This window comes from Takifugu flavidus, chromosome 2 (assembly GCF_003711565.1).
Source record: "Takifugu flavidus isolate HTHZ2018 chromosome 2, ASM371156v2, whole genome shotgun sequence".
NCBI lineage: Eukaryota > Metazoa > Chordata > Actinopteri > Tetraodontiformes > Tetraodontidae > Takifugu > Takifugu flavidus.
This window is the reverse complement of record NC_079521.1, coordinates 16940176-16957326: the sequence shown is the minus strand read 5'-3', so window position 1 is coordinate 16957326 and position 17151 is coordinate 16940176. Positions and strand designations below refer to the sequence as shown.

At 44.8% G+C, this 17151-nt stretch overlaps 3 protein-coding genes across 5 annotated transcripts; 1 reads left to right on the top strand and 2 right to left on the bottom strand.

Annotated features, from left to right (window-relative positions):
- Positions 1-400: 400 nt before the first annotated feature.
- On the top strand, positions 401-2335 carry lyve1a (lymphatic vessel endothelial hyaluronic receptor 1a). Of its 2 annotated transcripts, none has more exons than XM_057025030.1 (6): positions 401-737; positions 816-999; positions 1074-1213; positions 1289-1504; positions 1585-1657; positions 1752-2335. In XM_057025030.1, exons 1-6 carry the CDS (start codon positions 650-652, stop codon positions 1909-1911), a joined length of 861 nt encoding a protein of 286 aa, XP_056881010.1. In that variant the 5' UTR covers positions 401-649; the 3' UTR covers positions 1912-2335. The 2 variants fall into 2 exon arrangements, with proteins under 2 accessions (XP_056881010.1, XP_056881009.1); XM_057025029.1 differs by having other exon boundaries at positions 412-737; positions 1746-2335.
- ampd3a (adenosine monophosphate deaminase 3a) lies at positions 2092-11324 on the bottom strand. 2 transcript variants are annotated; one of them, XM_057024843.1, is made up of 16 exons: positions 11186-11324; positions 11018-11087; positions 6355-6577; positions 6093-6273; positions 5824-5989; positions 5521-5740; positions 5302-5431; positions 4966-5160; positions 4757-4888; positions 4532-4695; positions 4332-4458; positions 4093-4256; positions 3831-3951; positions 3313-3486; positions 2853-2963; positions 2092-2774 (listed from the first exon to the last, which is right to left on the bottom strand). In XM_057024843.1, exons 2-16 carry the CDS (start codon positions 11073-11075, stop codon positions 2607-2609), a joined length of 2334 nt encoding a protein of 777 aa, XP_056880823.1. In that variant the 5' UTR covers positions 11076-11087; positions 11186-11324; the 3' UTR covers positions 2092-2606. The 2 variants fall into 2 exon arrangements, with proteins under 2 accessions (XP_056880823.1, XP_056880818.1); XM_057024838.1 differs by lacking the exons at positions 11018-11087; positions 11186-11324 and adding an exon at positions 9929-9959.
- Positions 11325-12999: 1675 nt separating this feature from the next.
- On the bottom strand, positions 13000-15450 carry adma (adrenomedullin a). Its single transcript, XM_057025055.1, is given in 5 exon segments — positions 13000-14050; positions 14053-14240; positions 14384-14509; positions 14617-14719; positions 15296-15450. Coding segments are annotated over 4 exon segments (522 nt in total). The 5' UTR covers positions 14712-14719; positions 15296-15450; the 3' UTR covers positions 13000-13937.
- Between the last annotated feature and the right edge of the window lie 1701 nt (positions 15451-17151).

Genomic DNA, 17151 nt, shown 5'->3' with positions numbered 1-17151 from the left:
CTCTCGCCCCTCCTCTCATAAATCCCCCCCCCCCCCCCCCCCGCACATGAAACCCACCTTATCAACGCTCAACTGTTCCACTCACTCCACATTTTAATTTTTTTTTCTTTTTTGTTGTTCTAACGCCCCGGCGATCCACTCACATTCGACGGAAACCCGTTCCCGTCATTTCCTGCTGTCGGCGTGCGTGTTTTTGTGCGTGTGGGATGTCGCCCAGTCCTCACCAGAGATCACAAGCTGCTTCACGATTGCGCAATGTCCCGTGGGAGGAAATGATTTGGACAGAATGCTCAGTGCTGTATCGGTTAAAATCACACCATGGAGATCAAAAACATTAACATTTCCCCCTTTTTCAGGCGCCGCGCTTTCGCAGATCTAACACATATCTCTTGGGTTGAACTCACAACAAATAAAAAAACATTTCTGTCCGTTTGACAGTGTTGACGTGAGTTTTATCTTTTTCTCCGGGGCCCATATGATGGCTCATAATCTGCCCTGTGAGCTGGACTTCCCTCTTCCTTTTCCTTTTACGCTCTGGCAATGACAGAATTCACACACCCCAGCGAACAGAATCACCTCTACTTAACCCTCCTCATTCGGCTGACGGGTGCTAAAGTGAGCAGCTCTCCGTCTCTTCACTCCTCCAGCCATGAAGAACATTCTTCTTTACATCGCATCAGCGCTGTCCGCCACCGCCGTTGTGTGTGCTCAGAGTTTTAATGGAAGTGGCATCAGAGGTAGGTGATTTCATTCTTATCCACTTTCTGAACCTGGGGATTTCTTTCAATCTGGATTTTTTGGTATGTTGTTTCCAGTTTTCCCTGCAGAGAACCAAAGTGTTGCAGGGGTATTCCTGGTGAGTCACTGGAACGGCCTCCACCAGCCCCAGTACGCCTTCAACACCTCTGAAGCTCGGAGGATGTGCGGCTCCCTCGGCGTGAGCATCGCTTCAAAAGCACAGGTCAAAGAAGCTCTGGACAGGGGCTTGGAAACATGCAGGTAACGGAACACAGAGATGGCCTCCCTCGGCTGACAGGAGACTGCATATGAGGCTGTTTTTTTGTGCGGCTCAGGTACGGATGGACCGATGAAAACCTTGCAGTTATCCCCCGGAGCAAGGCTCTGGCCAGCTGTGGCCAGAACAAGACGGGCCTGGTGACCTGGAGAGCTGCAGTGACACAGAAGTTTGATGTGTTTTGCTTTAACGAAACAGGTAGGAGGCAGTCGCTCCATTCATTCTCAGCCGAGTATTTTGGAGCATTGCCTTTATCTAATCTCTCGTGCACAGATGCTGCAGCACAACTGAGGACTACAACAACTGATAGCCTCTTCAGTTCCAGCGATTTCCCCGAGCAGACTCATTCATCCTCTACAGTAGCCAGCCCCACCAGAAACATGCCACCCTCCTCTTCCCTCACCCCTTTTCCTTCTTCGTCCTCCAGCCCTGCGGACAGTGAGGTGGAATCGGCCCTGTTTGTCGGCAGCACAAAAGGCTCTTTTGGAGGTCTGTGAACAAAGGAAGGAATTTTTCTTATATAAATAAAAAGGCACTGACTGTTCTCCTTTCTCTCTTCTTCCCCCAAGCCAAAGCTATTCTCATCACATCAGCTTGCGTCCTCCTCCTTGTCGCAGTCGTCATCCTTGCGTTTCTAAAGCTGTGAGTATTTTCTCATCTGTTTCCCTATTATTCTCTCCTGGTTTATCTGGTGTTTTCTCTGTCTTGTGCACACTGTCTATCTCCGAAGGAGAAGGAGACACGTAATGAGTGCTGACATGAAGCAGCCACAAGAAGAAAGCATCAGGATAGAGGAGTGGACATGTGGGGAAAATGGACAGGAAACCAAGACAGATCCTCAGGAAGATGAGAGGATAGAAGTGGACGGCACTTGTCAAACTGATGTTCAAGGATAGTCAAAAAAAGAATCAGTAATATTATTAATATTGTTCTTGTTTTAGAGCCAACTACGTCTCTCAATATGTGTTTTCTTGTCTAAATGTCACAATTGTTTTTATGTACGATATATTTTCGGTGCCGCTGCATTCTGAATTTTTGCCACTAGTTGGCGCCGTTTGGCCCATAATCACCGAGACTTGTGTTGACACTTTTATATTTTAATTTCTTCAACTATGACCAAAACCTTTCTGTTAAGAGCATGTACTTTTACACGTGGGCATTTCTAATGCTTTTCAAACAGTCTGAGCCATATTTAACTGTGTTACAACACCGTGTAAAGTTCTCGCAACATCAAGAGTTCTTATGTCTTAAGCACACAATAATGGAAAAAAAACTTTTTATAACACCAGAGAGGGTGTAAAATACAACAGTTTATACATAGTTCTGAAGTGTGTATGTGTATATCTCCTTCACACACGGCTGTGTGCAGATTTACTTTAAACCTTTAAGTACCAAAGTGTCATCGGTCATACTAGTGGCGTGTTCTTACTTCAGCCGACACCTTTGTTCTTGACTTGTAGCCACTTGAAATATTGAGGATTTTTTTTCCTTATTGTTATTAAGGAATCAGAATGTTCCCTCTTGGAACTCAAGATAAAGGTAAACAGTGACAATAAGAGCACGGCATGCTTAGCAAGGTATCAGGTGTGTCTTATTCATTCACAGTTTCAGACTTCACGGCGTCGACAATGAAGCTGAGCTCGTTGCACAGCGTCTCGTGTCTGTAGGCCATGCGGATCTGGGCCACGTTGGTCCGTCGGATTTCGTTCCCTTCAGGTCCGTCTTTTAGATAATTCGCTCCTAAGAAGTGCTTCTTTTCCTGCAAGCAAACATTTGTTTTAGGCCCGTTGGGTTGAGCGTTAAATCCGACAGGGGGGCCAAGGGAGCGCCGGCGTACCTGGTGAGACAGTCCGCTCTGCAGCACGCTGTTCCTGGCTATCTCACACACGTCGCAGGTGCTGAGCTTCCACAGCTGGGCTGCAATGGCGTACTCTTCCATCAGAGGTTCCTAAAGATCAGAAATAAATACAAAAATCAGATGCAAATGAATGTCTGGCAGACAAATGGAGACCTTCTAAATGGGTCAGTGTTTTCTTGTGTCCTGTTTTGTTGGGTTTTTTTTAGCTTCATCTTGGTTTACTTCTCTGGCTTCATTTTCTGTCCTACTTCACATGTGGAATTTAGTCAGCGGTCCAGTGTCCTTAGGTGCATATCCCAGATTTAGTCTTTTTTTAGATTGTTTTCCTGTTTTTGTCTAAATAAATAGCACTCAAATATCCATATTTGCCTTCAGTGACTGCACTGTGGTTAATGAGCAGCAGCCCAGAATCATGGCCTCTTCACCCATTTGTCCTTACTTTGGTGTAATGGAACAGCATGGGATCGTCTGTGGACAGAGACACGCACAGTCCTTTGTGCAGGAATTCTCTGAGAGGGTTCTTGGAGTATTCCAGGAACAGGCTGTTGTTGCTGAGGGGAGACATGGCGATTGGAACCTGAGCCAGGTAGTACAGGTACTGCAGAACAGGGCTCTGTGGGAAGACGAAGTTCAGTCAATAACACTCACAGGCGCAGACAGGAAGGATGTCAGTGATTCAGCTGCCTAACACACACAAAGCCTTGTTTTTCCTCTTATCTCAAGTCATCTTATCTTTACAGAGCCGTGGCAGAGTGGTTCTGTGGCTTCTACAGGCTGCACAAGGGCCATTGCAAAGCATTTTGTTGCTTAAACTCAAATGTATGAGAATTCAATTGTTTTCTGTACTACCATCCCCATTCTCACTCTTTTAATCTATCCCTCAATAAGGTCGATCCCCCGTTGACACGAGTTTAATCACAGCGGGTTCCAATGCTAATTCCAGCAGCTCTCAGGTACCTTCTTCAGGTTCAGGCCATGTGAGATGTTGTCAGATGTGAGGAAGGCAGAGACCAAATGAGTGATTGAGCCAGCTTCACCACAGTGGGGGCGGAACTGGAAGGTGTTTAGTCCCCGCTCCCTGGAGGAAACACCGAAGCAGAACACACTTACATCCACCACAGCGGGGCAGAAAAGCACAGGTGCTGTTCACAAGCCACTCCGACCTGCTTAAACAGGGACTTCAAATGAGCTTTTTGAGTTTGAAAGGAGAAAGACTCACTTTCTGAGGTTGTTGAGGACCATGATGTTTGCATACATGTGGAAAAGGTAGTAGCTGTAGGGAGGGTTGTCGTCGGTGGTCCACTGATCTGGTTTGGGGCTCCTGTACGAGAACATGTGATCGCTGTGTTTGGACTCATCGTCCACGCTGTCGAAGCCGGACACCTACCCCAGCGAGGGAGCACGCGGTCACTTGCAGTTCAGATTAAACAGGCTTTAAGCCAAGACCAACAATCTTACATATTTGAGGAAAACATGAAGTTCTTTGTGGTTCTGTGGGTCAACAGTGGCCTCAAACAGAGGAAGAAATATGTTCTCCAGCATCTTGGCAAAATTTGTGACCAGCTTCTTTGATTTGAAAATGTCACTGAAACACAAAAAGTTGCCTCAGACCATTATAGGGATTACTGTGTTCTGTTGCACATATGCTTAGCACTCACTAGATTCTGGGGACTTGGATCATCCAGCTCATGTTTGGAGATTGCATTTTGTGCTGAATGAACCACTTGGAGAGACTGTCCCACTCTTCTGGACAGGAACCGTAGATGGAAAGCCTTGGCTCTGCATGCTGGTACTTACTCTCCTCCAGATCGTGGGCCACTTCCTGTTGAAGGGTCAGAGTCAAAGTGCGCTGATCCGTCTCAGCATTACAGTCTTTGCCATACCTTGATGATGCGGGCGAAATAGTCTCCGCCAATGAGGTTGTCGGTTTTCAGGAAGATTTCCCGTAGTTCGCTGGCCCCAACAGGGTTGTATTTTGAATTGAACTTATCAAAGCGGTGGAAGGTGTGTCTCCCCTGTCGATAGACAACCACAGACCCATCACACTAAAAGAAAAGAGGCTAATGCTACAACATTGGGAATTTTTGCTCACCGCGTGCACATCCAGGGAGTCCACGGTGAGATCGTAGGGGTCCATGTCGAGGCTGTCGAAAACCTGCTGGAGCGTCATCTTCTTCCCGTCCTTTGCCAGCACAACCCGGTCTGCATCGTGGTTATATGTCTTCTGTATGAAGGTCAGGAGGTGCTTCTGGGACATGCAGGCAGCTGCGTGAATGTGCGTGTCCACCTGCCAGGAAGAGACAAAATTATAAAGAATTAAGGCCAATTTGAATGACTTGATTTAAAACCTGTACGAGTTTTTAAATTTCCTTTTTCTGAGGCATTAATGGTGGGGTTCAATATTGGTTTACAGAGAGCGATTTCTAACCTTCCGGACGTTGTAGAAATCTCTGTGGGGCACGCTTTTCAGTTCCTTCAGCTCCGCCATCTCATTCAGCATCTCATGGAGGTGGAACTTTGAACTCAAGAAATTCAAGCGTCTGTGGCAGTAAGTCTTCCTGAAATTCAGAGCAGGGCACTTACAGCAACCGGTTTGACAACTCTGGTTGTTCTATCGGCATTGCCCTTTTTTGTTTTGGCAACTTACGCGGGCCCGTCGGCGATCATGGCCAGGACATGACTGAGGTCTATGGCGAAGGTCTCTAAGTCCGGGTAAGGGAGGTCGTGGGGACGGTTTTCACTCAGGGCCTCAGCATTGTCGTATACATACACGATCCCATCTTTCATTTTTAGGGGATAATTCAAATTTTCAGGGATGTTGTCCATGCTGTAGGGATCCTCGCCCTCTGCTGGACACTGGCAGACATCTGCAGAGCAACAGATCACCAGTGACGTGACAATCGGAAACAATGAGCTGACGGTGGGAGAAGAACCTGCTGATATATCAAACCTGGTTGGACCTCATCGTCTTCAGTCCATCTTATGTTCTCTGCACTCCGGAGGAACTGGGCCGTGGTCCTGCAGAACTTATGATAAGCTAGCTTGGAGTATTTCTCACGTATAAGCAGGGCCTTGAAGAGACCTTTAGCAGCCTGTTCGTAGTCGTCCACTGTAATCTGAATTAGGAGTGGACGTACATTTATTTTTAAATAAATCTCTTTTTTTTTGGAGTTCATTGATTAGCTGTGCATGGGTTGTTATTTTATTGCTCCTACTTACTCCAGCACAGTAATCTCCACTGATTGTGACCCTCTGGTAATCAGGGCAGCTCTCTGGCACTGAAGAGCAGGTGGAGCTGGAGGACAGGAACGGAGAAACGGCCAATGACCGCATCCATTCTGCATTCAGTGGGATCTGCAGGGACATCGACTGGGAGCGGATCATCTTCAGACTTTTCTTCCTGTAATAAACGAATTTCCCATTTCATTTTGAGAGACAAACGATAATCACTGTAGGATGTCCCTCTAATAACAAGGCCTACCTCTTGGTGCTCTCCTCCGACTGCTGCTCAGCCAGCTCCTTAAGGATTTCATGTTCCTTGGCCTGCTGGAGGCCGATTGGACAGTCCTCGGGCACGGTGAACATTGACAGGGCATCCTTGTGATCCTCTTCCTTCAGCGCCGATGCAAAAACCTTTTCCGCCAGAAGCTGCGTCTCCTCCTCCACCTCGCTCAGGGTTAACTTCGGGAACTGACGAGGCATGTCTGAGGGCAGAGAACGAGAGTGAAGTGAAAGAGGACGTGCCCTTCTAATTGTACCTTTCCTCACCTGCCTTTGTTATCATGTAAACAAGAAAATGCACCCGTAAGCCAAAAGCCCGCAGTGTCGCAGTTCCACATGACACTTTCGTGTATTCACACACAACCCACACGGCGTGAAATCACACTCATAAAAATCACGCTGAACTTTGGTGGAGAGCAGCATTTCTTGAGTACCATTACAAAATATCAAATTATTCCACAGCTGCTTTCCACCCAATTTTAAAAGGTACTTTAGAACAAAAACATAAAAAGTATGTTAACATAAGACAGCAGGAGAAAATAAAAGTGAAAAATAAAAATGAATAAAGTCAGCAAATGGGAAGAAACTAACAATTTGTGCATAAATAGAAGGAAAAAAGAAATAACCTAATTAAACTACTATATAATATAAAGGGAGGTGAAACAAAATGATTGATGATAATATAATAAAGGAATGCCCAACGTGCTCAATGAAGATTAGATCTTTTGAAAATAAAATAAAATTGGATGCATCAAACCGCTTCAATAAGGAGAGTTGAGGGTGTTGATGTATGTGATAAGAGATTGCCCTGTTTTATAAAAAAAAAAAAAGGTGCTGGGCCTCTTAGAGAATATTTCACCTTTACCAAAGACAAAAATTGCATTATATCATTTAACCAAGAAGAAGAAGGAGTGTTTGCATTTTTCTAATGTAGTAAATACGTCTGCTGGATTGGGACAAGAAAGAACATGAACATGGGTATCCACGCCTGAGCTGATGCCTCTCCACCGCCACTCTGAATAATCCAAGCCAAGTTTCCTTACCCAACTATCCATGACCCTCAAAAGGGAATCGGTATTCATTAATCAGTACAACAGTGTTTGATCAGTATTCTAAAAGGACCGTGTGTTTAGTAGGAACTAGAATGGACTGGAAAGGATCTGTGATGGGGTGCTGGTCAGAATACCTCAGGGTTTTAAGGCATCTATTCACAACACTGGGGTTTAGCAATAGCGCAATATAAAGCCTAGGGCGGCATTATGGTCACAGTATACAGTATGTCACTTGATCAAAGTCCCTTGGCTTGGATGGTCAAGTGACAAAGTCTCCTTGATATCATCAAGGAGACTATGTTTTATTGATTTCTTGGTAAAATCTCTTGAACATCGTAGTTGTTTGATGTAACTCCTGTCCAAGTTCACACCCAAATGTGCAATTGTTCCAAGTGGAAGATTCCTTAGTCTCCTTACAGGAAAGTTGTTTCCAGCCTCCATTTGACTCAGATACCGGACTTGGAAGAATGAAACAACAGGTCAGGTGTAAATGCATCCCCTGATATTCATGCCAGTAGCTCTAACGACACCATCAGTGTTGGGATGAATCTTGACTACACGTCAGACAGCATGTAGCCGTGAAGGCGCCCTGGATCCTGTAATTGGTCTGTGGGTTGGGAGCCGGAAAAGAGGGAATAGACTGTGTCCACTGGTCACCTGAGAGTCCCGTCACACTGCCGACAGGTGGAGATCCTTAAACCAAGCAGTCTGGGAGCAGTAGGCAACACCAGAGTCCCCTTAGATCCATTGTCGAGGATGGCAAAGGTTTCCAGGCTCCACTGTTCATACTGGACACTCACCAGAACCACCATCAGTACAACCCAATTCTGAGCACCAGGTCTATCCAGTTATAGGTTATTTAGCCTCTCCGGTCTGCTATTGATTTCATGCAGCACCAACTTCCCTTGACAGAAGTTACAGGACTAATTTAATGTGCACGAGTTGCGTGCACAGGTCACATCACCACTCTTATTGAAGTCATGCTCTGTACTCTCGCTTTTGGAATAGGAAGCTCTCCCTGACAGGTCTCTGAATCAGGGTGGGATGGTCACCATTGGGCTCCCAGGACAATTGTCATGGCTCAGGAACTGCCTTTCTCTTCTGCTCCTCCCAGTGGACTGTGTTTTAAAGCTCTGACCCCATGAGCAACAGCTAATTCCACCAATTCCACTAGATTAATTGGGACTTTGAAATAATGGTGACTAATTATCAATTTTATCAGCTGATATGAGCTATTTGAATTTGGCCATGTTATCTCTGATAAATGTAAAGCTCATGAAGAGCAAAATGACGTAGAAAACCTCATTTAACTATGTTATGGGTGTTTAGGTTCCGTAGTTGTCCGCTAGGGGGACCTCTTAGGCCAGAAACCGGTCTGGATTGGAACTCCACGTTTATCACCAGCTGATCAAAGCAGTCTGTGTTTTATATATATATAAATACAGGTTTACATTTAACGTTGATTAAGTTTATTTTTAAACTGCACCGTAATGGCACAGTTAGACTCACTACACAGCACATAAACGGCAGGGGGAGTTGATTTTATTTACATGTTTATGGAAGGAAATTTTATGTGCATTGGCTTATAGTTCGTATTTTTATAAATATTGGTATCAGTTTCAAAATTCCTTTATCAGCAAACCACACACAACTTATCAACTCACTGATAACAGTGGACACCCTGGTGGACACCCCCTAAAGGGATCAATAAAGTTATCTTGAATCTTGAATCTTGAAGTTATCTTGAAAACAACATTTGCTGTGTTTTCTATGCCAAAAACCAAGTCCACTCTGAAAAAACAAGGTTAAGCAACCACTTCAAGTTAAGACTAATATTTAGTAGCTCAACCTTTGAGAACATTTATTGCACTTAAGTGTGATATAAAGTTGCTATTTAAGGAACATTTATTGTTTGTTCAACCAAGCAAAGTTAACCAGACATTACTAGTATCAATGATTAAAAACCAACACATGCCAGTGATATTCAGTAATAGCATATAGCATTTGTTAAAACTAAAGCAACAGTATTCATTGATGACTTCCAGTAACCGGATGTATAAAAACTTTACAAAATGAGATTAGGTCATGAAAAAATTATATATAATGCTTATAAAAAAATGACAAATTCATTTTTTTCCAAACTGATTAACGATTCATGTATGAATATGTGAAAGCTTGTGCTGTACTGCTCTCTATACATGTAACAATTGTTGGAATTTGCTTCTGTTATGGATGTCAATCAATTTTGTATCAGATGAAGGATTGTGTGAAACGTGCTTTTGAAGCCACGAGGGAGCTCCACACCTCCAGGGATGAATCCCCTCGCTCCATGTTATCCGATCACGCTGCTGACCAGAATCAGCCCCGGGCTTGTTTGTGGCCATCATGTGCTTAGAAATTCGTCTCTGCTATTCTGCAGAGCACAACTCATAAGTGGAATTACACAGTTTACCGTTTGTTTCATTTGACCGGCCAAAGGGTACCCATGAGTTCATTTCTTACCTTCGTTGCTGTTCATGGCCACATCTGAGGGTACTGGCGTCCGAAGCGTGTTGCAGTAAGGCAGAGAATGATTCACTGGGAGGTCTAAAAAAGCTCTTCTGCATCTCATTTACACTCAGATCCATGTTTGGTGCCATGGTGGTACACGATTTTTATTTTCCTGACTTCCCATCTCTTTCCATTTAAAGAAAGAAGTGGCATCAGGCTATAAGAGGTGCAAATATGTCAAATCTGGCCATAGATAAGGAGCTGATCTCTCGTTCCCATCTGGCTGCTGCTGTGAGTGGCTGTCTGCATCGCACTGTGACAATCAGGCATAACCAACAGGCCGTCATCCCAGTTTCAGTCAGTAGGTCACAAGCTTTTCTCTTGCTTCCCCCGGGCTGGCCGGCTGTGTAATAACAATCATAGTATTTGTGAGTCCCCTGCACCATGATTCAATTTGGCTCCATCCTCGGGCTCCTGTCTGTTCTGATCTCATTAGATACAGGTCTTCAGCTCCCTTGAAGCAGGGCAACACTGCGGCAGAGCCTCGACATCACTGGGGACACCTCTGCATGCCAAGAGAGGTACAAACACACTCTGTAGGCCTCGCTCAGCCACTCCTATGTGTGTGTGGTTACAGTGTATAGATCCCATCAGGGTGTGTTCTGATTGAAACCTCTGTCAGTCCATAAAAGACCCTCCAAATCAGCACTAAATGAATACTGCCAGCTGCTCATCGGAGGAGCCTTTTTTCTTTTCCATCAATGGTTCCAAGTTTAGAACAAAGATGGCTGGAAAACGCCAGCATGAGTCGGCTCCATAAATCCCTACCAGAGACGAACGTGGGGAGCATTTTTAAGGCCTAATGTGTTTGCATATGCTCTCATAAATGTAAAGGGAACGATATACACTCTCCGTACTTCAGTGTCGTGGAGTGCTTTGCTACAAGGAGGCTCCTTGAGGCCATTAATGCACCACTCAAAGCCTGCTCTGAGCTCTGGCATGCTGTGTTTTTCCCAGAGACACATCACTGCTCCACAACTTTCGTGGGAGTTGAAGGGTCAAAAAGCACAAGAACACACACATTTTAGCCAAACAACTCACTCTTTCCCAAGCAGGGGCTTGACTGTTGTCTTAAAAGAGGCGCTTCTCCTCTTTTCATCCTTCCAAGAGCCTGGAAAGATGACAGACAGTTATAAGAAAGTGCGTTCAGGTACATCTTATTTGACAGCTGCCCGGTCACGCCGGTGACATTCATTCACGTGTACTCACCTCCGGAGTCTCTGCTGCTACTGAGGTGGATCTGCTACGAGCCGGTCCTCTCGCTCAGAGAAACATCTATGTCATGCTGCTGTTGTTGTGGCTCCCGTTATGTGATATCTCATCCACCACCCCGCAGTGCACATCCTTAACCCTCTCCCTGCCACAGCTTAGCATCTGGACACTTATCACAGAGTCAGCAGCGCATTAATACCCCCCCCCCCCCCCCCCCAATATATTTTGAATTTGCAGAGAATTCTGCTGAGTCATAACAGGGTTGTGAGGATCCCTGTTGGACTGGATCACTAACTGCATGTGCTTAAGAGGGACATAAACTTTATTGGGTCTGTATCTCAGGACACTTTCTCGCATCAGTTTATGGGGCAGGAGGAAAGGCACTCGAGCACTGAAGCTTAGGCTCAGACCAGGACCAGGCTTCGCCGCTGCAGGGGGTCACCGACAGGGATTTAGCTCAACAGCATTTCAGATTATCAGGCTAAGCCTCTCAACTCAGGGAACTTTGAGAGTTAGCAGCAACCAACTGACTTCTAGCCCTAGATCATGTCGATATCTATGCCTCCTCTGTCCTCTCCTCTCCTCTCCTCTCCTCTCCTCTCCTCTCCTCTCCTCTCCTCTCCTCTCCTCTCCTCATACATTCCTCATTTATTTTTTCATATGATGCCATCATTTTTTACCAACACAGTGCTCCTCCTAAAACAAGCTCCGCTCCTAAAATAATACCACAGAAGATTGTCTAAACACAGCAGTGGAAAAACAATCTAACACTTGGACCTTAGCGTGCAGTAAATCCTGAAAAAGTGGGTATTATTTTTTACCCGCTGACCTACAGTTTCTTGACGCTCTTATCACACACTGGCGTCACTGACTGATTGGCTTAGCAAGGGAGTGACACGTATTTAGACAGCACATCGAATCAACCAGATCCACTTTACCTATTCTTGGATTTCACAATGTGGTAAGAAACCCTCTGCTTATTTTTACTAAGCTTTGCACTCAAGGTAAATCCCTTGAATATAAATGTGGAGGTGATTTAAACGACCACCAGGGGGCACAACCGTCATAGGACTATTAGATGTCTGAAATAATTAAATTACACATTCCAACAATACTGCCCCCCCCCCCCACACACACACACACACACACACACACACTACACTCTACACACCCTACACACAGACTTGATAAAACAAAGAAAAAATATGATCGTATCATCGTGGTACACTAGATGGCGGTAGAGAACACACAATCGTGGGCCTCCAAACCACAGCCAAAAAGTGCCTCGAGACAGTAATTTAGTTTCATTTTTAAACCTTTTGATGATTAAATTTTATCATCTGTACAAACTATTATATAGATTAGTCAACACATCCAAAGACAATTATAGAAGATGCTTCATTGTGTGTCAGAAAGGTCTCAAGGGTCTGTGTGATTAAGGAGGTACTAATCAGTGTTTTGCTGGAACGCTTCATGAGATGCTTTTTCAGGAATGTCTTCCCAGAACCCCCCACCCCCCCACATCGGCCTTCCCGTGCCTTAACAATCCACCATTGAACACAGATGGAGCTAATGCTTTGGGTGGCTTCGGGGCACTTCTGCGGCGTGGCTACTCGACAAATATGAGGGAGACGTGCAGGAATGTACCAGGCACCCTTGTCTGCCCCCTTTTTTTTATGGGAAGGAGGGCATCATAACTGGGGAGGGTAAGGGGTCGATCTAATGAGACCCTGCCATCACCTAACAGAGACCAGGTGTTTACAACTGAATACGATGTTCTATTTAAAGGATGGAATGAAGGGCTGAGAAGGTTTCAATTTTGTATGCAAAATGTTTATTGAATAGCAATATTACTGCTGACACAAACAAAATAGAACACATTTACAAATATATAATAAAATATATAGCTATAAAACATATCTCCTATTACCACAGTATAATGACAAATAGCTACAATGCCCATATATATTTCTTCCTGTACAAAAATAGGTCTATCTGTAGAAGTACTTTAATGCAACCAATATATAATATTTAAATAAAGTGATTCTTTTATACAAATACCTGAAATAAAAAAAAATACAAATATATGTATAGATTGCACATGTTTTTGTACACACAATAATAATTTCAAGTATATTTCAATCCATTGTGGATTGGCACATTTCTCAAAGAATTTAAGGCATTTTCTCGAATAGTGTCCACACCCGAGAGCTTGTGAGCTCTATAGCCTTCCTGTATGGTGTTGTGACAAAGATGAGTTTTCCTGATGCTTTATATGACTTTAAGTCCCAGTAGAAAAGTGCAGACGATTTCTGACCGTTTGGAACAGGTTGGTATAATCCTTAGAGGACAGCACTTATCGAAATCTTGGCTTTGAGGAACGAAATGCTGGAAATCACACAAAAGGTGAATTCCTGCTTTAAGACAAAGGACGTGTCCATTTTTTTTAACCCCCCTACAAACTAGCACTCTTCTCCTCCCTCTACCGAGTCAAGAGCAGCATCTGGAGTTTGCGCCGCACTTTGCCATCCAGTGACTGTGAGTCCGCTGCGCTTGTTGGCACCTCCGACATCACTGAGTTGTGAGGCTCAGGCTACCTGCAAACGCTCAGTGCATCAAATCTGGCTCTGACTCAGTCCCCTTGTCTAGAAAAATGTTCTGGACAGTACTTGGTGGGAGTCAGAGGCATTTGGAGAATTTCACTCTGTGTTGCTTTCCTGCCTTTCTTCCGATCTCCTCAGGGTCCCACTCATGTCTGTCTCAGGAGAGCCTCCAGCTTGTGAACTTGTGAGGCTGCTCTGCTCCACACGGGCCTCAGCCTGCCCTGCTCCAGCCTCAGCGTGACCCTCTGCTCGGGAAGGAGCGACGCCGCCGGCCGTATCCCTGCGGGCTGATCTTGTCCACGGGGGCAATGTCGATCTTGTACTGGAAGCCGAGCTGGTGCAGCCGGAAGGCCAGATCATGCACCGTGCAGGTGCCCAGCGAACAACCGTTTTTTCTCGACTGGTTGACCAAGTTTTTAGACCGCTTGGTTCGGATGTTGATGTCAGTGCTGGAGGAGAGAGGGAAAGACACTTTAATTCACTCTTGAGACACCACTTTGAAGTATTTTCTGAGTACTTTGTTTTTTCTACAGGCAAAGAAAAAAAATGGAGCGATTTAGAGATTTTGAGGGATCTGCTGTTAGTGTTTTACCTGGAATGTGGCAGCAGCGTGTCCCTGATATCCTCTGGTCTGACAAAGTGCTGCAACTCTTCTGTCTTCCCTACTGACACTCTGGCCAGATCTCTTCTCAGTCTGTTCCTCAGCAATATATTTAACCTGGAAAAGGAGGGAAAAAGGCTTTAGGACTGGGCAAATGTTGCCGATCCATCATTACAGTTGCATCTTGAATCATTTGTAACATTTTTTGAATGACTCCGACTCACCTCTTCTTCAACTGTGGCTTCGCATCAAATTCCACACAGTGTGCTACTGTTGCCAGCAGACAGCAATAGAGAAAGGACTGGAAGATCAATTTCATCTTGTCTCCTGCAAAGAGCAAAGAAAACATCATCATTTATGTGACAAAGTAATCCTCAACTGCATGGATTTCCAATTGCACACGCTTGTAAATCTCCCTCGTACAGTATTCCTGCAGTTGCCAAAGCAAAGCTTGCTTACACAAGAGTCCAAAAGCCAAGCTATTTGCACTTATCATTCATTTATTTAAAATGTTAAGCTGGGGTCAGCTCTTGCTTGGTTAAGTAAACCTACAACCACGCTTTGGGCTTCAGGCCAACAGGGTGAGCTCAGCAATGCAAAGGACGGTCTACCAATGACCTGTCCCAAACAGACTCCAAAGCCAAGCAACTTAGTGGCCTCTTTAAAGCGAACATTGCAATTCTAACTTTTGTAAATGCCGAACATCGGATGTTCTGCCTCTGCCGGATTCTGTGCAGCAGCTTCCCAGCAGACACCCACATTGAGAGCTGAACTGCTTATATAACCACACAGATAACCTGTCCTTGCCTCTCTACACGTGCACTGACCTCAAAAAAGCGAGGATAAACCCATCAGCTGAAAGCAGAGCAGCGTAATACCTGATTTAAAAGAAAGTGGACGTACCTGTAAGTCAGTCGTGACCCCAATGAGAAACGGCTTCTTGTAGGTCCGGTCGTGAAAGAGCACTCCACAGGGTTCTTGGTATTGCCAGTGGCTCTGTAAGGCAGCTGTGTCACTCTGCTAATAGTTCCTACACACCAGACAGCGAGCATTTATAGTGGAGGTGGGAGGGACGCACAAGCATACGCACGCACATGCACGTACACACACAGACACAGGCACACACACACACACACACACACACACAGAGTCTCTCATCCTCTTTCCTCCACCCCACTCAGTTCATTATTGTGCCGTGGCCACGAAGTACAAAAACATAGAAGTAAAAATGATTAAAGCCTGAAATAATAGCACACATCTGACAGCTGAAGTCTGTTTTCATTCTTTCACCGAGTCAACCTTTCACTCTTCCCCCAGGTCCGGCTTCCTCCTGGACTTCTCAAATGATGATAAAACTGTCTTTGTCCATCAGGAAAGTACCAGAAGAAGATTGTGCATGTGTGTAATGAACACATAAATTATCATCAGTTACGTAAGAGAAATTATTACACCTCGGGAACAGTATGACCATCTCTGCCACGATACAAATAAAGACATAAATAAAAGGTTGAATTAGACTTTTTGTAGTGTTCCTGTCAGTCCGACCAGCTAAAAGGGTTGAATAAAATTCACGGAATTCTGTCCCGGTCAACTTTTCAGGACACTCCCTGAGGCAGCAAAGTTTCACTTCTACTTCACGGGGGACTAGAGGAGGAATCGGAGGTTTGGAAATAAACAAGCACTGAGTGACTGGTAAAATATGTAAGTGCAGCGGGTCCAACTGCAAACACAACAGGCTCAATTTATTTGTTCGAATGGAGCCAATATTTGACTGCTGACTACAGACCATGTCAGTCAGTTGGTTATTAGACCCACACGAGATGGAATTTTACAATTAGTTCAAAATAAATCCAGGGACAAAATGAACTCAAGCACTAATATAAGGTGTGTGAACAATATTGACTTTTCCGCCTCAGGAATGCCTGTGCATTCAATGCTCTATGATTTATTATTCATGAAACAATGGAATAGAAAAGTAGGGTGTTTCATGAAGCAGGTGTTCTTTACGCTCGTAGGGGGGAACATATTGTAGGTGACAGGTGACACCTTGGTGTGTTGTCACCCCACAGATGCGCGCGGATAACCCACACCTGTGAAACTTGATGCATTTCCAAAAGAGTGAAATCATCTATTCATTTATGACAGACTGTAAATACCAAAGGCGGCTACATTTGGTTTTGTCATCACGAAAAGTCCAGTGATGAAATTTCCTGCGGTACATTTGTCTTATAGTCAGAATCCTGCTTTCAGTTTTGATCTTTGTTTCACTTTCAATTGCGGGAAAAGCGCGTCTTTTAGCGCGTTTCTGCACGCTCGACATCCCGCGCTCCACGTACAGCACAGGTTTCTCCATCTGTTTCCGACAGAAACCATCCTGGGTTTATTTTTATCTCGCACGACCTCATTCTGCTCTCAGTGTCTTATTTTAAACTAATAAAAAAAAGAAGTTGAGAAAAAAACCGGGTGGATGGGAAATGTTAAACACATGTGCAGAGAACCACTGAGGTTTTGCAAGTGCTATGCGCCGATAATTGTCTCCGGCAGACAAGTAATCCCTCTATTGTGCAATAACGACCCAAACCATAAAAAAAAGTGCGTTACTTTTTCGGCTCCTTATATAGCCATCCTGCTGCGGTGCTGCGTGATGTTTGGGTCATGCGGTGACTGTCAGGTTTAGGTGACCTTGACGCTGTGTGTTCAGGCAGGTATGAATGGCAGGAAACCTGAACTGCGTGCCAGAACAAGGGTGTCAACCCTGA